Genomic DNA, 24,523 nt, shown 5'->3' with positions numbered 1-24,523 from the left:
ACACAATCTCTACATTTTTAGTAGCATCTAATAGTTATATGGAGCTGATGAGCATACTGACTTTAAAATTATGTGCACATTTACGTACCTGCCATACTCTTAGACAAGTAGCCATAAGTGTGACTAAAAGTGAGCTTGCATGCAAATATTCATATGTATAAAGCACACAAGCATAGATAGATATGTTCTGAATATGCGTAGATAAATCTTAGAAAAAATATGTCTATATTTTAATCTACTGACTCTGGGGTGTATTTATGGGGGAACACATTTGATGTTTACATTATTACTTTTGCATATCCATACACTCTCTTTGTCTGGAATATACTTTACTGAGCATTATATTTATAAGTATTTGCCATATATGCAAGCCTTTAATATAATGATGAATAATGGTATAAATTCTGTCAATGTTATCTGTAGACTGAAGCTGGAAAAAGGGCCGAAGCTGTAGCTACAGTTGTTGCTGCAGTTGATCAGGCACGTGTTCGATCACCCTGGGAACCAGAACAAGCAGATGGAGCTTATGTAAAGCAGAAAACTTTGGAATATGGCTATAAAGAGTACACTGTAACAGACCATGTTGCTGAGGCCCCAGCAGAACGTCATGTTGTCACTAAAGAAGTTAAAACTGTCACTGTTCCTCCTGAGAAACATATCCCAGCTGCTGAAAAGAAGGAAGTTCATATATCAACAGAGGTTAGACTCAGTTTACATTGCATTCTATTCCAAAAACTATGTGCCAGTGAAATCTGTTTCAGTTTGGAGAACAGCATCACATTCTCAACAACTTTTTTCATTGCTTTGTGTAGATAAAAAGAGCAGCAGAAACTGAGAAAACCATTCATGTTGAATACCCGCGACCCCGCACAGCAAGTCCTCACTTTACAGTCTCCAAAATTGCTGTTCCTAAACCAGATCATACATATGAGGTAAGAAGTGAAAACTGTATCCAAGAAGAACAGCATGCTCATTTATAATAACCTGTAGGTCACCTATTCCATTTGGCTTTTCCTCCCACTCCAGTATGGTGCTTTCTGAAGAAGAAGGAGGGTTGTATGCTCGCTACAGTTGTTTGTGTTGGCTTGTTTGACTAGTAAAGAACAGTGCTGTAAATAGACACATGAACTGCTAAAATGTGATTTGTAATTATTAATTATTTAAACAAGCTTATAATTTGTTTAAGGATGTAGCTTCAATACTTCATGTCATACAGTGAAATCATAAACTTTTGTCATGCAGCTTATGTTTTTTTAAAGAGCAGAAGCATCCCTCTTCAGTCTTACTATGTGCATCAGTTCACTAGCTCATTGGAAACAGTGCTTCTTTCTTTCTTGCAGATTACAACATACAACATAATTTTTGAAACTGAAAAAATCCAGATTGCATAATATGACACCATCCATTTTTAAAGTTATTTTTTCCATTCTTCTGTTAGAGTCCTTCGCATAGTGTTAAAAGTTCCCATTTAATTAATTTTGTTATTCAAGCATACTTTCTCTCTTCACCTGGACTTTAAAAATGAACTGTTTTTTCCCTCAAATGTAATTAAACACTATAAAAATTACCTAAAATATTTTTTATTTGAAGATTTATGTATGTTTTCCAAAGTTGTTACACCTAAAATAACATTTTGAAATCTCTTCAGTTATTTTATTCACTGACAGTTATTGAATTAGTAGTATTGTTTATTGCTGTATCAGACCTATTAAAAGGAAAGCTAAAATTTAGAGGACATTTCTCATGTTGCACTTAAGAGTTTCTTGACCATTTAAAAATTAAATTCTAAAGTAAAAAAAGCAAAAATATTTGAATGTTAGACACAAAAAATAATAAAGGATATTATATCTCCGGTATTCTGCTATTGCAATCTAAAACTAGAATTCACTTTTGTATATATAGCTTTTGCAGTGTCAACAAATAAGTAACTAAGGAAGCAACTGGTGCATATACAATCTGCTCAAGAAATACACCATCTCCTTTGAAAACAAGTGAACAACAAAGCTGTAACTCTTTCTCTTCTGTTCCCTAGGTTTCAATAGCTGGATCTGCCATGGCTACTCTGGAAAAAGAGTTATCAGCTACTTCTGCTGCGCAAAAGATCACCAAGCCCGTGAAACCACCTCAACTAAAGCCACATGAAGTGAGGATAAAAGCAGAGCCAGTTGCCCCTCCACAGTTTCCTTTTGGAGAAGCTGCGGACACCTATAAAAGTCGCTATGATGTTGAGACTAAAAAAGAGACAGGTGTAAGCATTAAAGGTGAAGCAGTGCGGGAAGAGCACTTGGTGTTGCAGAAAGAAGGTGAAGCCAAGGTATGTTATTAAGCAAATTTCCATCACATTGACTGACTTTCGTCTTAAAAATGCAGCATAGCCTCAGTTGTTTGCTGTTTCCTTGTTGCAGTTTTCCACTTTTACAGCATTCTGCTGACTTTTATCTCTTTGTTGTTTTACACAAATCCGTCTAAGGACCTAATAGTTACCTATGACAAGGAAAGAGTTCTCTTTACCTAATTTCTTTTCTTATCTAAATTCTGCTGTTTATGTCCTTGGCTTTGTTAGGTGTTTATTAACTGTGCTTTAAACAACTTAGGTGACAGAAACTGCCAGAGTTCCTGTACCTGCAGAAATCCCTGCTACTCCACCGAGCTTAGTCTCAGTAAGTAATTTGTATGTAGATTGGGGGGGTTACATTATGTTTTCATCCATTTTGTATTCTAACTTTCATCTTTGAAAACCTGACCATGAAAATTTGGCTTTATTTAATCTTTTTAACTCTGTATTAGACTTAGTCAGCCATACAATTTATCTCTGATACAAAGTATTATGAATATCTGTTATGGGGGTGATTCTTCACAATTATGTCACATAGTAGGTTGACCTTTGCTGCAGTGAAACAATTTCTTACCAGGATCTGCATAAACATCAACCTACCTTTTCATTTTCTTGTTAATAACAGTAATGTTCAGAGATCTCAAATCCAGTTTCAAATACTTCCCTTTGGAAAATGCTTCTTTTTTCTTGGATACATGGCTGAACAGAACACTGTTTTGAAGTAGACATTAAATATTCCATTCAAATAGATTTTAGTTATTTAAATGTCTGTTTAGTAGTGAAAATATATACTGACTGTGATACTTATTTTTTGTCATACAGGGCCTCAAAAATAAGACCGTGACTGAAGGTGAGTCAGTCACTCTGGAGTGCCATATCTCTGGTCACCCTCAGCCTACTGTGACATGGTACAGGGAAGACTACAAGATTGAGAGCTCAATGGACTTCCAGATCACTTTCAAAGCAGGGCTTGCTCGCCTTGTGATTCGTGAAGCCTTTGCAGAAGACAGTGGAAGATTTACTTGCACTGCTACCAATAAGGCTGGGAGTGTCAGCACATCTTGCCACTTATATGTGAAAGGTAAGTATATTTGTCACCGTAGGAAGACTATGATTTTGTTAACTGCATATCACTTGTAATGTAACTTAGACATTTTGTCAGCTCCCAGGTAGAATGTATGCCTTGAATTCTATTCCAGGACTGTTAGTAACCGGGCTGTAAGAATATGAGGAAAAGGCCAATTATGGGCCAATGGAGACTCTTAACTTTGCTTCCTCAGTGGAACTACTTAACCTTCTCTCTCTTCATGTCAGCTAAACTCACTGCTTAAGCACTATTAAAGTATTTTAAAATCCACTATATCATATTTGCCTTGCAGTTTCAGAAGAAATTGAGACTCGAGAAACCATTTCTGAGAAGGCTGTTACAGAAGAGAAACGGTAAAGTTACTTTCCTAAACAGACTGCTCCTGCTGTGGTCATTAGTTTGTTGTGCTCTGTTTATGAAAGCTTCAAACATCAGCTCACTTACCTGCACTGGAATCTTATTTCAGCTATGTGGAGACAAAGGACATCGTAATGGAAGATGTCTCTGCTGCAGCAGAGGAAGTATCGGGAGAACCCATACCTCCTTTCTTCATAAGAAAACCCATAGTACATAAATTAATTGAAGGTGGGAGCATTATTTTTGAATGCCAAGTAGGGGGCAACCCAAAGCCACATGTCTACTGGAAAAAAGGTGGAGTTCCTCTAACGACTGGCTACAGGTACTTTGAAAGCAATGCACAAAAGCTATTTAAACATAATTTTTAAGAATATTTAATTGACAGTACCATAATTTTTATTCTCTTACTGATGCTGAGCCAAATAGCATCACTGATTTCTGTTAAATTTTCTTTTTGAAATGGAAAAATCATAGGATCATGTCTTAATGTGAGACTTTAGAAGGCTACTAAGTTTTAAAATATAAATATTCAAAAGACCACAAAACGAGAAATGCTCCACATCCTTAAAAACAAATCAGAAGTTTTGCACTTGTTTTATTCTGCCTATGCAATGTTTGCATTCTGTCTATGCAAATGTCTAGAGAAAGCAACACACTTTCTAGCTGAGAAAAAAAATACATTTGTAACGTTCTTGAAATATATCATGTTATAATGACCCATATAAGGACAAACTCTGTGCACACAGCATATACCATTTTATTGTGTCTCATAACTAGATCTCTAGTATTTCAGTACTGCTGTTTGCATCCCATTTATTTTAGTGACAACAGAAAGAAAGTAGACCAATACTTTAGTTTCAGCGTGGTTACTTTGCCTACGCTGTTCTGCAGATTCATTGAGTGAGAATTGCCTGCAAAAGTTTCCCTTTTTTTGTCTTGCACAAGTTAGAACTGATTCTGATTAGTTGTATAACTAAAAGCAAATTCGCTAAAAAGTCTGTTAATCAGAATTATAGAGGGCTTGTACTTTTATGTTTTCTATAGATACAAAGTGAGTTACAAAAGAGAAACCGGGGAATGCAAACTTGAAATTTCCATGACTTTTGCCGACGATGCCGGAGAATACACAATTGTTGTTCGTAATAAACATGGAGAAGCTTCTGCAACGGTCTCCTTACTAGAAGAAGGTACATTGTAGATTAAAGAAGTGGGGAAAATATTTCTTAAAATTAACTTTAAAATGGGAAAAAGACTTTAAATTGTGCTGCAAATTCTTTGCTGCTTAGTTTGGTCAATTCAAGAAACATAAATATCTGGTGGCTGTTTCTGCAAGACAGAGTATTTGAAGCAAGTGTAAAAGAGGCTTTACAGGTGCTACTACTTTGAGAACCAGAATAACTAAATATTTATCTGTTTATAAAGGTCATCTGAGGGCTTCAGTCTTTGTATTTCATTGCTGTTTGTATTTTATTGGCTAAACAGACAGAAACTCTGCTTGAATCACTAAAACCAGTAAAATAAGTTTGTACTTGTTTTCTTTATTCAATCAAGTGAAAACCACAAAACCTTATCAAAATTAATGTGTTCTTAATTCTTAGCTGATTATGAAGCCTACATAAAATCGCAACAAGAAACGATGTACCAAACTCAGATGACTGCATATGTACAGGAACCTAAAGTGGCTGAGGTAGCCCCGGCTATTTCATATGGTGACTTTGAAAAAGAATATGAAAAAGAACAAGCCCTAATTAGGAAGAAAATGGCTAAAGATACAGTGATGGTCAGAACTTTTGTAGAAGATGAGGTATGCCTACCACTCCATACTCATTTTGTATACTGCCATTTCACCAGTACAAATCACTTCTTTACAATGTCATTATCTGACACACAGAACTAATGGCCTTGCTTTTCTGTATAGGAATTCCATATTTCTTCTTTTGAAGAAAGACTTATCAAGGAAATTGAACTCAGAATTATTAAGACCACCTTAGATGAACTTCTTGAAGAAGACAGAGAGGAGATGATGGTTGACATTTCTGAATCTGAAGCTATAGAAGCTGGATTTGATTTAAGATTAAAGAATTACAGAACCTTTGAAGGGACAGGAGTTACTTTCCATTGCAAGACGACTGGATATCCATTGCCAAAGGTACCTCAAACCTCTGTGACATTAATCTATTTTAAAAAAATCTGGTACTCTACTTGAAAAATCCCTTAGCATCTCATTGTCAGACATTCTACATTCTGCATAGAAAACAGCAAATCTCAAAGGAAATCTAGTCTTTTGTTTTGATATCAAGCTGAATTTTTTTTGTGTCCCTTGATAGAATAGTGTTGGTTAGCCAGTTCAGAGGTAGATTAGATTTACCAGTTAAGTTGGTCTTGCTTCTGAGTATCTCCAAGTTAGCCCACACAATTGGGGAACACAGTAGCAAGCCTGGTCTAGGTCACTTTGCTCTTCATCACAATGGGCTTTATATCTGTTTCTAGCTCCAAAACTCCTGTTTCAGGCTACTGTGAAAACATATTACTTTAGTCTTATTTATTTCAAGTAAAAATGCTAACGTTAACACATATATATGGGCTGTGACTATGCATCAGCTGAAAAATAGGAAGCTGTAATATGTTGTATGCATGGGTGATTACTGGATCTTTGTCTTTAGGAGAGCTTACATAGCATTTTACTGTTTCTTTCCTTGCAGATTGCATGGTACAAAGACGGTAAGCGCATAAGGCATGGAGAGCGCTACCACATGGAAGTTCTGCAAGACGGCAGTGCCAGTCTGCGTTTGCCTGTTGTTTTACCTGAAGATGAAGGAATTTATACTGTCTTTGCCAGTAACATGAAAGGAAATGCCATTTGCTCAGCAAAACTCTACGTCGAGCCAGTTGCACCTACAGCAACTCCAGGTTATATGCCAGGACCAGAAGTTATGAGAAGATATAGGTAGGTACACAGTAATATACAAATTTCATGAGACTTCTGTTGGCTGTGATAGACAGTCCAAAAACTCATTACACAGCAGCTAAACAGCTTAAGTTATTGGAGTTTGCATACCTCTAGAGAAGTTCTAAATGCTGTTTTCATGGATTATATTGATCTATGTGCCAACTCTTTGTTTGATTTGCCTTCTTAATGAGCAATGCAGTTCCCAGAACACCATCATTCACATGCATATCCAGCCACTGTATCAGATTTACAACCTCAGTAACCATATTTATTTCTTACAGTACTCATATTTTGGAAAAAAAAAATTCTGCACTTGGAGTTTTAGTACTGTGTGCAACTCTTATTTCCCACCCTTGAAATAGCTGTATTTCTATGACAGAAAAAATCCAGCATTGCTATGTACTGTGTTCTGTCTCCATATATATACACACACAAGCACAAACGTACACAGCATCACATCCATATCTGTACAGTATCCAAACCCCCAAAATTTCCCTGGCTGTGGTATCCTAATACTATTCAGCTACACACATTGCTGTCAAAAACCTAAAGAAAAATGACTACAAATAAAAATCAATTTTGTCACAATTTCTCGCATAGATAAATTGGTTAACCTCTTTAAAATAGATTATGCTAAAGGCAAAAGTTGAACTCTGTTTATCAGGTCAGCCCACTACTATATGATGTTGTCATACACACCTGTCTTATCTTTTCCTTCCAGGTCTATTTCTCCGCGCTCTCCAAGCCGGTCTCCTGCCCGCAGTTCTCCTTCTCGTTCTCCTGCCCGCAGATTAGAAGAAACTGATGAAGGACAACTAGAGAGACTATATAAGCCAGTTTTTGTGCTGAAACCTACATCATTTAAATGTTCACAGGGGCAGACAGCAAGATTTGACTTAAAAGTTGTTGGCAGACCTATGCCAGAGACATACTGGTTCCATAATGGTACATCAGCCTCATTTTCATCAACAAATAATCTTAAAAACCAATCTTACCTGCATTTTAAATCTTGTTAAGACACTGTTTTGAGTGTAACTTTTTTTTTTTCATGTGTATCTGCAGGTCAACAAGTGATTAATGACTACACCCATAAAATAGTGATTAAAGAAGATGGCACCCAGTCATTGATCATTGTTCCTGCTATGCCTGATGACTCTGGAGAATGGGCTGTAATTGCCCAGAATAGGGCGGGCAAAGCTTCAGTCTCAATGACACTGACTGTGGAAGGTACCTACTGTGCATGCTATTTTTAGGAGTCTGAGGAGTGTTTCTTATTAAAAACCATGGTGAGGTAATTTCCTCTTGTGATAACTTACCCTTGCTCTTTCAGCTAAGGAAGACCTAGTCAGACCACACTTTGTGGAAAGGCTGAAGAATGTTAGCGTAAGGGAGGGTTCCAGACTGGAGATGGCAGTGAAAGCTACTGGTAACCCTAATCCTGACATCGTATGGCTGAAGAACAGTGACATCATTGTACCTCATAAATACCCCAAAATAAAGTAAGCATTTTTATTTTGTTTAAATAGTAAAGGAGGTAATAATCACCACCCTGCAATGTGCCTCCTACAGTGTGCTGAATACCCTTGCTTCCATAGAAGGGATTCACTAAGTGCTTAGTCCAATGGCTACTGAAGCTAGTAACAGCTTTTGCATTGCAGCAAGGCTAAGAGATACAAAATATCTTGTAGGACTCACCCCATTTTTCTCCAGACTGTGTATCTGTGTATTTTTTATTCTGCAAAGCCAATGCTTTTACAACAGAGATTCAGAGAACCTTTATCTGTCTCTGATTTTGAAGTCCTCTGCAGGCAAAACTGCCATTGAATTCAAGACTGGTTTTTGTTACCCTTATCTGTTTGATTCTTAGGCACTGCACTCATAAACATGAATAAACATAAACAACATGTCTAATTCCTCCAGAGATTTGCCTTTGGAGGCTTTGACCTAATTTTGGAGAAGGGCAAAAATGAATGAGAAAGAAGTGCAAAAAAATTTTGAAAAAATGTTTTAATATTTCAGGATTGAGGGAACCAAAGGGGCGGCTGCCCTTAAAATCGAATCGACCGCCAGGCAAGATGCTGCATGGTATACTGCTACTGCTATCAATAAAGCTGGGCGGGACACTACTCGGTGCAAAGTAAATGTTGAAGTTGAACATGCAGAACCTGAACCAGAAAGGAGATTAATCATTCCAAAAGGAACTTACAGAGCCAAGGAGATTGCTGCACCAGAGTTAGAGCCTCTCCATTTGCGTTATGGTCAAGAGCAATGGGAGGAAGGAGATCTCTATGACAAAGAAAAGCAACAGAAACCATTTTTTAAGAAGAAGCTCACATCTTTAAGGCTCAAGCAATTTGGACCAGCACACTTTGAATGCAGGCTTACACCAATTGGTGACCCAACCATGGTGGTGGAGTGGTTGCATGATGGCAAACCCTTAGAAGCAGCTAACAGACTCCGCATGATCAATGAGTTTGGGTACTGTAGCCTGGACTATGGAGTAGCCTATTCCAGAGATAGCGGAGTGATCACTTGCAGGGCAACTAACAAATATGGTACAGACCATACATCTGCTACTCTGATCGTAAAGGATGAGAAAAGCCTTGTGGAAGAATCCCAGTTGCCAGAAGGCAGAAGAGGACTGCAGCGAATTGAAGAGTTAGAAAGAATGGCCCATGAGGGTGCTCTTCCTGCAGTTGCAATGGACCAAAAAGAAAAACAAAAACCAGAAATTGTTTTGGTTCCTGAACCTGCAAGAGTCCTGGAAGGTGAAACAGCACGATTCCGCTGCCGTGTGACTGGTTATCCTTTGCCCAAGGTCAACTGGTACCTCAATGGACAGCTCATCCGTAAGAGCAAAAGGTTTAGACTCCGTTATGATGGAATCTACTACCTGGATATTGTGGACTGCAAATCATATGACACAGGAGAGGTGAAAGTCACTGCAGAGAATCCAGAAGGCTTTATTGAACATAAGGTGAGACTTGAGATCCAGCAGAGGGAAGACTTCAGATCTGTTCTTCGTCGTGCTCCTGAACCCAAACATGAGCCTGTAGTGACAGAGCCTGGAAAACTCCTCTTTGAGGTACAGAAGGTAGACAAACCTGCAGAAGCAACAACCAAAGAAGTGGTGAAACTGAAAAGGGCTGAAAGAATCACTCATGAGAAGCTTTCAGAGGAATCTGAAGAGCTGCGTAGTAAATTCAAGCGTAGGACAGAAGAGGGCTATTATGAAGCCATCACTGCTGTGGAACTTAAGTCTCGCAAAAAAGATGAATCATATGAAGAAATGTTAAAAAAGACAAAAGAAGAACTTCTTCACTGGACCAAAGAGATCCCAGAGGAAGAGAAGAAAGCACTTCCTCCTGAAGGCAAAATCACCATTCCAACATTCAAACCAGAGAAAGTTGAGCTTAGTCCAAGCATGGAGGCTCCAAAGATATTTGAACGAATTCAAAGCCAGACTGTACCCCAGGGGACAGATGCACACTTTCGTGTGAGAGTGGTGGGAAAACCAGACCCTGAGTGTCAGTGGTTCAAAAACGGTGTGCAAATTGAAAGGACTGATCGTGTGTATTGGTACTGGCCTGAAGATAATGTTTGCGAATTAGTCATCAGAGACGTGACTTCTGATGATTCTGCCAGCATCATGGTGAAAGCAGTCAATATAGCTGGTGAAACTTCTAGCCATGCTTTCCTGTTAGTACAAGGTAATTTAAATTCTCTTACTTTTATTCTACTGCTCATCATAGCATGTTAAGTCTATATGGTCAGTGCACTATTGATTCACTGCATATTGTGTTGCAGCCAAACAGTTAATCAGCTTCACCCAGAAGTTACAAGATATTGTTGCTAAAGAAAGAGACTCCATGGCAACATTTGAATGTGAGACATCAGAACCCTTTGTCAAAGTGAAATGGCTTAAGGATGGATTTGAGATTCATTCTGGAGACAAATACAGGATGCACTCAGACAGAAAGGCTCATTTTCTTTCTGTACTAGCAATTGAAATGTCTGATGCTGATGACTACAGCTGTGCACTCGTAGAAGACGAATCCATAAAAACTACTGCAAAGCTTACTGTCGAAGGTAAGAAGCACACAGCTCAGTACCATGCAGATTAAAGTCAAATCAGCTTCAGGAAGAAATTAAACAATTTAAACTGATGTCTAAAGCACTAAGAAATATTCAAGCTGCTTTCATATTCTTGGAATCCAGTGTGAAAGTTTGGAGATCTATTTATGTAAAATACTTACACTGTATATATGTTCATTTCCTTAGGCTCATTTAATAACAAATGTTTTCATCAGGGGTATCTAATCAAGCTTATTATTGAATGTACTTATTTTTGCCTGTAGGTGCTGTGGTTGAGTTTATTAAAGAACTTGAGGATGTTGAAGTACCAGAATCTTTCTCAGGTGAACTTGAATGCGAGGTTTCCCCAGAAGATGTGGAGGGGAAATGGTATCATGGCGATGCTGAACTCACTTCTAATCATAAATATGTGATTGCATCCCGCCGTGGTCGCCAAATCCTCACTATTAAAGATGTTAATAAAGATGATCAAGGAGAATATAGTTTTGTTGTTGATGGAAAAAGGACTCACTGCAAACTGAAGATGAAGCGTAAGCATTCCTAATACTTATATTGTCTGTATAGGACAGATTTTCTATATTATAGCACATGTTATAGCTATATCACTATATCCCATACTGCCTTAATATTCAATATTCTGCTTATCTGTTATGAGGATTAATTAACTTCATTTCATTCCACAGCTCGTCCCATGGTTATTCTTCAAGGACTTACTGATCAAAAAGTCTGTGAGGGAGATATTGTACAACTTGAAGTTAAAGTCTCCCTAGAAAATGCCGAAGGTGTCTGGATGAAAGATGGTCATGAAATTCAATCCAGTGATCGTATTCACATTGTGTTGGATAAACAGTCACACATGTTGCTGATAGAAGATGCAACAAAGAATGATAGTGGAGCTTACTCTTTCAGTGTTCCTGGTCTCGGACTGTCAACCACTGGACAGATCACAGTGTACAGTAAGTCGTTATCATGATTTTGAAGGTGTGTTTGATTTTGGGGTCCTTTAGGATTACTTCTTAAAGACATATTTTTTTTCATGATGAAAATTTTTGTAACTTGACAGGTGTGGAAATAGTGGTGCCTCTAAAAGATGTTCAAGTAGTTGAAGGAACAAAAGCTATCCTCGAATGCAAAGTTTCAGCACCTGATGTGTCTTCCTCCAAATGGTACCTAAATGATCATCAGATAAAGCCTGATGAACGTGTACAAGCTGTATGTAAAGGCACTAAACAGAGGCTAGTGCTTACCAGAACCCATGCATCAGATGAAGGACGTTATAAGCTAATGGTTGGCAAAGTTGAAACAAGTTGCAATGTCACAGTTGAAAGTAGGTTTCCTTTAAGATGTAGAGTTCTTTGTGAAATTATTTCTTTAAATACAAAACTGTGGAAACAACTAATATATTTGTAATGTATTCTTTTTATAGAAATTCAGATTATTAGAGGTCTTCATGACATCACCTGCACTGAAACACAGAATGTATCCTTTGAGGTCGAGCTCTCCCATTCAGGGATTGATGTTATTTGGCATTTCAAAGGCCAAGAGATAAAGGCTGGTCCTAAATATAAAATTGAAGCACGCGGCAAAATATATAAACTGACAGTGGTGAAGATGATGAAAGATGATGAAGGAGAATATGTATTTTATGCTGGAGAGAAGAAAACATCTGGAAAGCTTATAGTAGCAGGTTAGTAGGGTTAAAGACCAAGATTTTTGTTTCACTGTGATTTAAAAACAATGGTCAATGCACTGTATTTCATAATTGTGGCAATTGTGCTGTTTCTGTACTTTTTTTGTCTTTATCTTTTTTTTTCTATGTTCTCCTTGTTCTTCCCCTTATCTTTTGTGATTGGTATAATTTGAATTCAACAAAGCTTTTAAGTAATTGCTAATATGTTTTGCTAAATCAGAGCCATAGTATGGAATGCTGTAGTATGCTTTTGATATACTTAATGTAAAAAAGAAGTTTTTTGTCTTGAATGTTCAGTATACCTGCGCTGATAATAAAAATAATAAATGAGAATAACTAGGATAGAAGTAAGAAACATCTTTTTGTGATGTTCAAGTCACATTCTATTCTTGATTTTTTTCACGGAACTCAGAATTTCTGTGGGCATGCTGCAAATTAGGGCAAAGAATTCCAGCTTCTACTTTTCATGTGGTTGCATTTCTGTATGGGAGAAAGTTGAACACCACAACAAAAACTTGTGCTTTTGCTTCCCAACAGGTGGTGCCATTTCAAAGCCTCTTACTGACCTGACTGTGGCTGAGTCCCAGCCAGCTGTTTTTGAATGTGAGGTGGCAAATCCTGAATCAGATGGCCAGTGGCTAAAAAATGGGAGACCATTACCTATGACAGATCAGTACCATGCTGAATCTGATGGTGTAAAGAGAAGGCTCAATATCCCTGTCACAAAACTGGATGATATGGGTGAATATAGCTATGAAATAGCAAGCTCAAAGACATCTGCCAAACTGAAGGTCGAAGGTCAGTATTTTTTATAACTAACTGATGTCTTTAAGACTCAGTCCAGCATCACTTGCTGTGTCTTCGATCAGATCCTAAGATACAAGCATATTTTGCTTCATTTTTGGGAAATATTTTTATATTATGATGTGCTTTCTGAGGTAGAAAACTTACTGTATTTTGGAGTCTCCATATTTAGAACTTAGCATGGTGTTTTAATAAAAACACATTTTACTCAAGGTACTGGTTAGCAGGTAGAAGTTCACTCTTTGCTAGTTGTGTAGTAAACATATCAAATAAAAAACCCTGTTTCTCATGGATGCTACAAGTAAATGTTTCTTTTTGTGTTCCAAGCACACCACTTCAGTGGAAACTATAAATCAACATATATATATATATATACACACACTAGATTTTAAAATGAAACTCCATGATTCAGTTTTATTAAGATTATTATATTTATTATAATTTTTAATTTTGGTCTCTTTTGTGAGTTGTTTTTTTTTCTTTTCTTTTTTTCCCTAGCTGTTAAGATAAAGAAGACACTAAAGAATTTGACTGTGACAGAAACACAGGAGGCAGTTTTCAGTGTAGAACTGACCCACCCTGATGTGAGAGGAGCACTGTGGATTAAAAATGGTGTTGAACTTGAATCAAATGACAAATATGAAATTTCAGTGAAAGGAACAGTTCACAAACTGAAAATCAAACATTGTGTTGTCACTGATGAGTCTGTTTATAGCTTTAAGCTTGGAAAGATAGGAGCAAATGCCAGACTTCATGTGGAAAGTAAGTCAATCTGGTTTGAATGTTTGCTTTAAGGTGTGGTTTGAAATTCAACGCAAACACACTGCTGAATCTTGATAACTTTTTTCCTCAAGCTGTCAAGATCATCAAAAAGCCAAAGGATGTGACTGCTTTGGAAAATGCTGTTGTCTCCTTTGAATTGAGTGTATCCCATGATACTGTACCAGTCCGATGGTTCCACAAAAATGTTGAGCTTAAACAAAGTGATAAATACAAGATGATCTCTCAAAGGAAAGTTCACAAGCTTATGCTGCATAACATATCTCCCGCTGATGCTGGGGAATACACAGCTCTTGTTGGGCAAATTGAGTGTAAAGCAAAACTGTTTGTGGAAAGTAAGTATTGTAAGTTTGTAAGAAAGTAATTATATGAATTGCCACACCAACTCATACTGAACAACTTGACCTGACACTTCATAGCCTGTTACCCTTGTTTTTTTGCAGTCTTCCACACATACTGACTTTTAAAAAATCTTTCTTTTGTCTTCCCCCCCCCCTTAGCCATACACATCACAAAGACCATGAAAAATATTGAGATCCCTGAGACCAAAACAGCTTCTTTTCAATGTGAAGTTTCTCATTTCAATGTGCCGGCTGTCTGGTTGAAAAATGGTGTGGAGATTGAAATGAGTGAAAAGTTCAAAATAGTGGTCCAGGGGAAACTCCATCAGCTCAATATCATGAACACAAGCAGTGAAGATTCTGCAGAATACACATTTGTCTGTGGAAATGACAGAGTCAGTGCAACTCTGACTGTAAAACGTACGTAAAAATTAAATAAACCAGAATATTTTACAGTTACCGATAATAGAGTTTGTGTTAGTACATGCACTTGGTGCAATTCAGACAAAACCAGCACTGTTGTAGAGGTATTTTCAAATAGCCCTAAAGAGCTTCAATTATATTTTTAAAAGACATCTAGAAGCTGTGAACTTGAAAGTCAGATCCTGGATTCTTCTTTTGGCCAACATACCTAAATGCCAAGTCACCATACGAGGCAGAATTTGGATTCATATGTCAAGTTTGGGGAAATTTAATTGTAGTATTGATTCTGGATGCATCGCCTTCCTTTTAAAATTACCAAAAATCAGAATCTGTCTTAAAGAATTTTAAACATCTCTTATCCAGTTAACATGTGTTTAATATAAAGCAAAACTGAACAAAAAAACCCAAACCATATCAATTTCTTTTCTTTTAGCCATCCTAATTACCTCCATGCTAAAAGACATCAATGCTGAAGAGAAAGATACAATAACATTTGAAGTTACCGTTAACTATGAAGGTATCTCCTATAAATGGCTAAAGAATGGGGTAGAAATAAAATCGACTGATAAATGCCAGATTCGAACAAAGAAGCTCACACACTCCCTCTCCATAAGGAATGTGCATTTTGGTGATGCTGCAGAATACACTTTTGTTGCTGGAAAAGCAGCTTCATCAGCCACTTTATATGTGGAAGGTATTTTCCCTCTTTATTTGTATATTTAGTGACTTCTGGTGGCTTAAACAGCGTCATGGCACTGATTCTACTTTTTTCTGCCCTAGCTCGTCACATTGAATTTAGGAAGCATATTAAAGACATCAAGGTTGTGGAGAAGAGGAGGGCTATTTTTGAATGTGAAATTTCAGAACCTGACATTCAGGTCCAGTGGATGAAGGACGGACAAGAACTCCAGATTGGTGACAGGTAAATGATTGTTTCTGCACCATATTGACTTCTGTTATGTATTTTCCCCCAGGAAATGACTTGCTCATTTTCTTTTGTGATGTCCTTAGGATGAAAATTCAGAGAGAGAAATATGTCCATCGTCTCATCATTCCTTCCACAAGAATGTCTGATGCTGGTCAGTACACTGTAGTAGCAGGTGGAAACACATCCAGTGCCAATTTGATAGTGGAAGGTCGTGACATTCGTATCAGAAGCGTCCGTAAAGATATTCAGGTACGGCCTATACAGAAGGATAAATATTTCATAACTTTGTCACTCAAAGAATAATGCAAAGGAAGAGCAACAATACCTAACCAGCAAGAGTCCTAACACAAAAATCTGTAATCATAAGGTCAGGGCCTCCTTCTAGGAAACTGGAATTTGGGACCATCTGTAAAAACAAATGCTATTTCTAAAATTTATTCTACTTTTTCAAAGGTCATTGAGAGACAAAGAGCTGAAATTGAATTTGAAGTCAATGAAGATGATATTGAACCACAGTGGTACAAGGATGGTATTGAGATCAACTTCCAGTATGAGGAAAGATACAGTTATGTTGTGGAACGGAGAGTTCATCGAATGAGCATCTTTGAAACCACTTACTCTGATGCTGGAGAATATACTTTTGTTGCAGGACGGAATAGGAGTTCTGTTGTTCTCTATGTGAATGGTATGTGTCCCTGCAAACACCACTTTGACTGTATTTCTAGATAGTTTTTCTGGAATTCTAACTCTGAAAGTAAAAAAAAAAAAAAAAGATCCAAAGAAACTCTTATATCTGGAACACTACCAAAATCCTCATGTACGTGGATGTTTTTTGCTCTATTGAAATAGCTGGCTAACTGATGAAAATGCTATAGCAGTTCTTTTCCTCACTGTATTTATTTAGACCAGGAAATTTTCAAGTCAAATAAAACTAATTTGTTCATACAGACAAATATGCTTAGCCAGAGGGATCAAACTAACAATTCTTGAACACATTCTGCCAGAAAACACTTATGCCAACACTGCTAATCATGCTAAGGCACTTGCTGCTAGATCATTCCCCCCGTGTCAAGGAAAAGGGTAGATTTTCATGGGCACACAAGGTTGGGAATAGTAAGATTTAAAAAAAATAAAAAAATTCCTGGTTAATATTTTTGAAGCCTTGATAAATATCAATAATGATATTTCTCTCTCTCCTTCTTTCCCCCCTCCCCTTTCTCCACCCAATTTGCAGCTCCAGAGCCACCCCGGATTATTCAGGAGCTAGAGCCAACCACTGTGGAGTCTGGCAAACCTGCCCGCTTCTGTGCTATGATATCAGGAAAACCCCAGCCCAAAATTTCCTGGTACAAAGATGATCAACAACTTTCACCAGGTTTCAAGTGCAAATTTCTTCATGACGCCCAAGAATATACTCTACTGCTGATTGAAACTTTCCCTGAAGATGCAGCAGTGTACACCTGTGAAGCAAAAAATGACTACGGAGTTGCTACAAGTTCAGCTTCACTTTCGGTGGAAAGTGAGTTTCCCGTGCTCATAACAATGTCTGTGAAATGAGATTGTCCACATGTGTGTGATCTTCATCTTTAAAAATGACTTCTTTTTCTTATCCTTTAGTCCCAGAAGTTGTTTCTCCTGAGCTAGAAGTACCAGTGTATCCACCGGCTGTCATAATACCACTACGTGATGCTGTTACATCTGAGGGACAGTCTGCTTGTTTTCAGTGCAGAGTTACAGGGACAGGTGGGTTTAATGAAATCCTGTACATCTTTTTATCTCTCAGAATTTGTCATCCTGAACTCGGAAAAAATGCAACAGTATATGTGCTGGGATCAGTCTTTCCCTAGAAGTACAGTTATTTGATATATGCACACTGCAAAGTGTTACCCACTGACAACTATCAGTTAAGCAAGTCATATGTCAAAGATGGCATCAAGCATGGAAGTCATAAACTGTCATGAACATTAAGCATTTCTAAAAAGAAGGTCTGTTTCAAAAAAAATTGTCTTTGGAAACTCCTCAGCATTTCAAATGCTAACTGATATTGGAAAACTATGTCAGTGAGTAAAATGCAGAGTTTCAAAACATGGAGTATCATGGTGGAAAAGTATTATCATGTTAAAGGAACATGACAAAGTTTCTGATGACACATAGTGTCATGGCAATTAACTAAACAAACAGACTGAAACTATGCCTCAATGTTTATCCTAATATTCCTAACTAACTTGTATCACTCTGCAAACAGTAAAATGCCATTGTGTTCTTTTTCCTAGCATAAAAAGGTGTTTGCTCATTGTCTTTTTAAGTGTAGATTTTCCTTAAATAAGTTTGCTAGTTTTAGTTACATAGACTATCATTCTACAATGAAAATAATTCTTTCCATGTTAACACAAACCCAAATAAAACTACTTTTCTTCACTTCTTTAAATGGCCTTGAGTATGACTAGTAACAAAATATTCACACAGTAAACTGCAGAATAAGATCCAGTTCCAATCTCATAGAATTTACAATTATTTAAAGATAAATAAAACTCCAAAATTAAAAATAATCCTGATAGCTGGGTAAAAATCCACATAAAATTACTACTATACATATATATGCAAATATATAATTTGCATTTACATCACTTGAAATCAAACTCGAATTTTTTTTAAAAAGCTTTACAACAAATCTGATTTTGCTTTAGAAGTGGTGCTAAGACTCAGAAAATGTATGTCTGAACGACTGGCCTGCCCTCTGGGCAAAGCATGCTAGTGCAATTCTTTTTACAAGAACTGTGTTTATGTGAATGTGGAAGCTGCATTTACAGCACGGAGCATAAGGATCCTTTCATCTAAGTCCCCTTTCATAGAATCATAGAATTTTTTATGTTGGAAAAGACCTTTAAGTTCATCAAGTCCAACCATAAACGTAGCTCTGCCAAGTCCACCACTAAACCATGTCCGTAAGCACCACATCTACATGTCGTTTCAATACCTCCAGGGCTGGTGACTCAACCACTTCCTTGGGCAGCCTGTTCCAATGCTTGATGACCCTTTCGGTAAAGAAATTTTTCCTATTGAAAATTTCCTTTATTGAATACTGTATCCAAATGGATTTGAATACTCCTCACTTGTGTTGTGAAAATCTTTTATAAAAGGTTAGGTAATACATGACTGCAAATACAGTTGTCTAATGGTACACACTATGCAGCTCACTATTGAAAACACTGTCTCTTCTGAATTGCAGTAATAGCACACTATTTGTGTGAAAACATTTGATTTAAGATGTAATATAGTGCCAGGTGGAGAGACAAGGTTAAAGTCTGCTTCAGTCCTCTCCTTTCCCAAGTCTACAACAATCTATACAAGTCAAGTAACACAACATTTTATATAGGAATGTTACAAAGGTACAAAGACAGGATCTTTCTTGAGAAATATGAGGTGTAAAACTTATATTTGCAACAAAAAGAGGTAGGGTACTGTCCTTAGCAAAAGAATATTCCTTTTTAATTTCTTTCATTTAATTTCTTCTGTTCAGCTCAACCTTGTGATTTTAAAGCTTGTTTAATCAGGCAATTGCAGCAGAATCCCTTTTTAAAAATAAGACTTTCTCTGATTCTAGTAGTAGCAAAATATTTTTAAATTTATACATTAAGAGGGGAAAGGGAAAAATATTTTTACTCAGGAATATAGCAACACCAGAATCAGTTTTCCCATACAAATATTTCAAATGCAGAGATCAAAGCTTAAAGCAACAAGTAGACCACTTTGCACTGTGATCATGCATTACCAGAGTAATACAAGGCACATTTAAACTTAAAAAAGATAATTGAGATTAAGATTTCTGACAGATATAAATATAAAAATAGTGTTTACTTATTAGTCTAATTTCATAACTTACACATTTTTTCTTCTTTCTGTTGCTTGAGCAGATCTGAAAGTCTCTTGGTACAGCAAAGACAGAGAGATCAAGCCATCGCGGTTTTTTAGAATGACTCAGTTTGAAGACACTTACCAGCTGGAGATTGCTGAAGCTTATCCAGAGGATGAAGGAATCTATACTTTTGTGGCTAGTAATTCTGTAGGCCAAGTGACAAGCACTGCTACCTTGAAGTTAGAAGGTACAGTGTGCAATTAAAGATGATGTCTTCTTTAGGTCATGTTCCAATACTAATCTTAATATACACTGATGATTATATGTGAGTCGTTGTCTGTCATGTTGTCTTTTAACTCAAATAATTGCTACCATTTACGATGTCCACAACATACATTTATGTCTCCAAAATATAGGTCATGAGCAGGAAAACTTATTTCACATTTTTTCAATGTTCCATGCACCTCTACCTTTTCATTCTCTCCAGTATTAGAATCTGTCATGCACCAAAGATAGTAGAAACCTTCTTTCTAATGGTAGTGCTTTGCTTACACAGTCTTTGATTTGACTGTGAGGAGAATCTAGTAAGAGTTTTTTGTATAAAATAATTACTTTGAAAGTGTTGGAAAATATCTTAAATAGAGGTGTGTACCAGGTACTTGGGCAGCTGAAAAGAAATAGTTTACATTCATATAAACTGATGAAACATTGACCAAAGTTTTAGAGCAGAAATATTGTCTGTAGAATTTGCTATTTAAGTTTTACATTGTCCTTGATATTATTTAACCATAAATATTTTGTTTTCTTTTTGCAGCAGATTTTATAAATGATCAATTAGAATAATTCATGCAGATAAATTGCAAGTTAGAAAAAAAAGCTTGAATGAGAGAGTAAATTTATTGTAGTGTAGGGTAAGAAATTAAAAGTTGGCATGCTTCTTTTCAGGATTTAAAAAGGTTGAAGAAGTTACAACAGAGTCCCATTGGCATGTTTCTTCATCTGTTTCACTTAAGGAGGAGTCTATTGGCCAAAGGCCCACCTTTATCCAGCCTATTTCAAGCTGCAGGGTATGCAGCGGGGAATCAGTCAGATTTCAAGCTAGAGTCTCTGGCATGCCCAAACCAAAAATCCAGTGGTTTCATAATCAACAGCTCATGTTGCCAAAAAAAGACTTAGTTTTCCACTTTGATGAGTCTACAGGCACAGCTATATTGATAATAGTAGATGCTTTCTTAGAGCATGCTGGCCAATACTCTTGCAAGGCAAGAAATAGTGCTGGAGAAACAACTTGTACAGCTACACTTACAGTGACTGCAGAAGGTAAAGCCCCATTTTTACTTCAAAGGGATTCAGTTTGTTGTATACCACATTTTTACACTTACTAATGTTCTTCTTTCCTTGTTTCATACCTTTTCTTTACCAGCTAATGTTAGTATTACCTACCCTCTGTAACCCAGCCATTCTCGTTTCTTCTGTTTAAGCTGTAACATTTGGAAATTTGCAAATTTGTATCTTGATACAGGTCAAAGAATAGAATCATTTTAAAGAAGGCTTTCAGATTTTTAAAACAAGTAAATAAGTGATCTTTATAGCATGGACTGAGGTATTTTGCACTATCCTGTAGGAGAAAAAAAAGAAAAATACCTCCTTAAAAAGTTCCATAATAAGTTTCCAATACTAAAATGGACAATTTCAGTCAAAGAACAGAGAAGCATCAACTGTGTATGAACTGCATGACTAGCTTAGGCATCACTTGTCATTCATGTATGTGAATGGATAATCTTTGTGTCAAGAGAGTAGTGCATCTGGCATGCTGAGTTTTAAAATGAAGATCATTCATTTTCATCCTCCATGCTGTTTGATTTTGTTCAGAGCATGGCCCAGTAAAGTTCTTTAGATACTAATATTGTTGTTATTTTTGTTACTTGATTACACAGTGCAAGCCCTAGATAGGCAAAGTTCTGGGAAAGATGTAAAAGAGTCTATCCGGTCACAGGCTATATCAGAAGTTCATGTTGCTCCTCTTACAAAGAACAACATTAAAACTTATCAAAAAGAATTTAAATCAGTGCAACAACCATCACAGGAACTGGGTGTGCAGGTCTTTGAAAGCGTATCAGAAAGTTTGACCATGAAGGCTACATCAAATGAAGAAATGGAAGCCATGCACACAACAATCCTTTCCCAAACTTCTCAGAGCACCAGGATCTCTATGACCACTGCTCCGGCAATGAAGGATGTTCCTCCAAAGATTCTCTTGCAGCTCAGAGACTTAACTGTGAAATGTGGTGACACTGCTCAGTTCATATGTGCCCTAGAAAATGAATTCTTCTCTGAGTTTCTTTGGGCCCATGAAGGTGAAAGGATAGTAGTGTCTGAAAAATTGAAGATATCACAAAATAGAAGTGTCCTACTGCTCACAATCCTAAATGCCCAGCTGACAGATCAAGGACTGTACACTTGTACTGTATATAATGATTACGGAGGGACAACAACTGCTGCAATACTAAGAGTCAAAGGTGGTTATCTGACTTTTAACATTATGACTTACCTTTTGCAACTTCATTATCCCTGCCCTACAGCTCACTTATATTTCCTTTATTAACAGTATTTAATTGAGGAAGCTCTAGTAATGACTCTTTGGGGTTTTTTCCTCCACATTTACAGCTCTATTCATCAGAGACATGTGCAGTACCAGGAAGTTGGTACTGTAACTTCATGACTCTTCCCAGCAAGTCACAGATGTCTGAGGCTTTTTATTCCTCATGTCCTTCATGATATACAGTAAGATGTAAAGCAAAACAGGCTGGTAGGAATTTTTACATTTTGAGAATTCCTGAAGCTGGAGTTTAGGGAAGATAAGAATGTCAGATAAGCAATGTTGAACTAGATACCTGGTCATTTCAAAATCTATGGGTCCAGCTTGTTTGCAATAAATCCAAGGTTCTAATTCCAAGTTTAGCAATATAGGTCAATGTACTTGAAAGGATTAATGGGTGCAAGTATTGTATTATTGCACTAATGAATTGTCTTCTACCCTTCACTCTTCCTGAGATATAAGTATTTATTTTTGCTAAGACTCCTTCCACTTCTTCCTGACGTCAGCATGTTAAAAAGTTAATAGTGTTACCACTAGTGAAGACCCAAAACTGTATTATCACCACACTGGACAGGTGATAGTATTTCTGCTGAGCTCAAAGGAATCAAGAGCAGAAAACTAAGATGAATAATGAGGAAGCTGTTGACCCTGTTGATTTGGCTTTTACATATTGAAGTTTCTTCACTCTTGAGCTGTGCAAAGTGCTTTATATAGTCTTCTGCTGCTACTTTCTAAATTGAGGCTCTAAATTAAAAGCAAAGATGTGCTTATATTAGACATTACAGACCAAGTCTTTGTCCCATGAAAGTCCCATAGGCTTAACTGGTACCTAGAATTAGCCCAGCAGGAATAGAGCTCGTAAATGGGTAATCACTCATGTTTAATAGCGTTGCTGTAGCACATATATGCTGGACATTCTTTCAATACTAATTATTGAGTTTTTTCCCCTAAGTATATTTTTTTATTCCTACAAAACATCTGACCTAATCCTTTTCCTAACTTTATTCTTACCTAGCAAAAGAAGCACAAGCCAAAGCAGTAACAAAAATTACCCTTGAATCAGATACTAAAAGCTTTAAAGCAGCCAAAGATTGTCAGTTTAAAGCATCCAAAGTTAAGCAAGAATCTTCCAAGAAAACCTCAAGCTTGTTTATATCTACATCCCAAAGACTGTATGAAACTGAGAAGCAAAGAAACAGAGTCTACTATCCTGATGTTGTGCCATGTGAAGACATCACAGAAACTGGCGCCGAAGCACCAGAGTTTCTTGAAACTCTGCCTTCAGAAACCACTGTAAAAGAAGGAGATGATGTGTTACTCTTTTGTATAATGAAAGGCGTGCCTACACCTTGCGTGGTCTGGCTGTGCAATCAGCTAATAGTTGAGGAGTCTGCATTGTGTTCCTTAAAACATGATGGGCCACTGTGCAGTTTAAGATTGTTGAAAGTTGGTCAGAACCACAAGGGTATATACAAGTGCAGAATAGTTAACCCTGCAGGACAAGCCGAGTGCAGCACCCGTCTGAGAGTGACAGGTTGGCAACTGCATGTTCCTTCCAAGTATCAATTCCTCGTGCATAGCATCATTGCATTCCAGTACGTTCATTCCCTGGGAGATGATACGGAACGAGAAGCATCTCATTAGTCTGTCGATTGCTGAATGGAATGTTTTCTTCAGGGATTTAAGGCATGATAAAGGCATGTTACATTAGAAACTTTCCCCCTCATCCTGCAAAAAAGAAAGCAAATCTTAGAGAAAACTGTACATTGCAAACAAGTTTGAAAGCATTTGATTACTCTGTTCTCAAAATTTATCAAGTGTTTGAATTGTTTGGCATGCATTTATGTGTATGTATGTGTGAATCTCTGTATATTTGCCAAAGAGTTGGGATGTTTTTACTACATAAAGTGTTGATGATTGGCATATTTAGCAACTATAGTTCAAAAATCTTTGTCTTTTTATTCTAGCTCCTGAAAAAATCATTCATGAGAAGCTAGAGGAAGACATTGAAATGGAAGTGAAAGGTACAGTCACCAATGATGTTACACTGAATAATTAGTACCAGTAATGAGTAACATTGTGAAAAGCTTTTATCTGCTTACATGTAGTGTCTGAAGGGGGAAGAAAGACACACTTTAAAGCATATTGGAACATGTTGCATGTTTGTTTTGATATGCAAAGGGTTACCTGCATTATAAGGTTATTTAAGTTTTAAAATATGTTTAAAACTTGAAATTTATGATTTTGCAGCCATATTTTTAACTTTTACTTCATGCTT

The 24,523-nt window shown here is 37.0% G+C and overlaps 1 protein-coding gene across 1 annotated transcript in view; it reads left to right on the top strand.

The window, feature by feature from the left end:
• The window catches only part of TTN (titin), a 245,450-nt gene that overhangs the window by 15,401 nt on the left and 205,526 nt on the right, over nucleotides 1-24,523 (top strand). Inside the window, exons 13-44 of the mRNA XM_069781541.1 lie at nucleotides 424-699; nucleotides 813-932; nucleotides 2,033-2,314; nucleotides 2,595-2,660; nucleotides 3,158-3,416; nucleotides 3,715-3,775; nucleotides 3,889-4,101; nucleotides 4,824-4,966; nucleotides 5,378-5,583; nucleotides 5,698-5,928; nucleotides 6,482-6,726; nucleotides 7,451-7,674; nucleotides 7,792-7,956; nucleotides 8,060-8,228; nucleotides 8,749-10,439; nucleotides 10,537-10,818; nucleotides 11,088-11,354; nucleotides 11,508-11,780; nucleotides 11,888-12,151; nucleotides 12,251-12,511; nucleotides 13,052-13,312; nucleotides 13,817-14,080; nucleotides 14,173-14,433; nucleotides 14,599-14,859; nucleotides 15,296-15,556; nucleotides 15,643-15,784; nucleotides 15,874-16,039; nucleotides 16,244-16,475; nucleotides 17,025-17,309; nucleotides 17,408-17,533; nucleotides 19,705-19,893; nucleotides 24,213-24,269. Of these exons, the coding sequence (XP_069637642.1) occupies nucleotides 424-699; nucleotides 813-932; nucleotides 2,033-2,314; nucleotides 2,595-2,660; nucleotides 3,158-3,416; nucleotides 3,715-3,775; nucleotides 3,889-4,101; nucleotides 4,824-4,966; nucleotides 5,378-5,583; nucleotides 5,698-5,928; nucleotides 6,482-6,726; nucleotides 7,451-7,674; nucleotides 7,792-7,956; nucleotides 8,060-8,228; nucleotides 8,749-10,439; nucleotides 10,537-10,818; nucleotides 11,088-11,354; nucleotides 11,508-11,780; nucleotides 11,888-12,151; nucleotides 12,251-12,511; nucleotides 13,052-13,312; nucleotides 13,817-14,080; nucleotides 14,173-14,433; nucleotides 14,599-14,859; nucleotides 15,296-15,556; nucleotides 15,643-15,784; nucleotides 15,874-16,039; nucleotides 16,244-16,475; nucleotides 17,025-17,309; nucleotides 17,408-17,533; nucleotides 19,705-19,893; nucleotides 24,213-24,269 (8,203 nt within the window). The remainder of the gene's footprint in view (nucleotides 1-423; nucleotides 700-812; nucleotides 933-2,032; nucleotides 2,315-2,594; nucleotides 2,661-3,157; nucleotides 3,417-3,714; nucleotides 3,776-3,888; nucleotides 4,102-4,823; nucleotides 4,967-5,377; nucleotides 5,584-5,697; nucleotides 5,929-6,481; nucleotides 6,727-7,450; nucleotides 7,675-7,791; nucleotides 7,957-8,059; nucleotides 8,229-8,748; nucleotides 10,440-10,536; nucleotides 10,819-11,087; nucleotides 11,355-11,507; nucleotides 11,781-11,887; nucleotides 12,152-12,250; nucleotides 12,512-13,051; nucleotides 13,313-13,816; nucleotides 14,081-14,172; nucleotides 14,434-14,598; nucleotides 14,860-15,295; nucleotides 15,557-15,642; nucleotides 15,785-15,873; nucleotides 16,040-16,243; nucleotides 16,476-17,024; nucleotides 17,310-17,407; nucleotides 17,534-19,704; nucleotides 19,894-24,212; nucleotides 24,270-24,523) is intronic.

Source organism: Haliaeetus albicilla, chromosome 4 (genome assembly GCF_947461875.1).
Source record: "Haliaeetus albicilla chromosome 4, bHalAlb1.1, whole genome shotgun sequence".
Classification (NCBI taxonomy): Eukaryota; Metazoa; Chordata; class Aves; order Accipitriformes; family Accipitridae; genus Haliaeetus; species Haliaeetus albicilla.
Note: the sequence above shows the minus strand (reverse complement) of the source record. Positions and strands in the feature narration are given on the sequence as shown.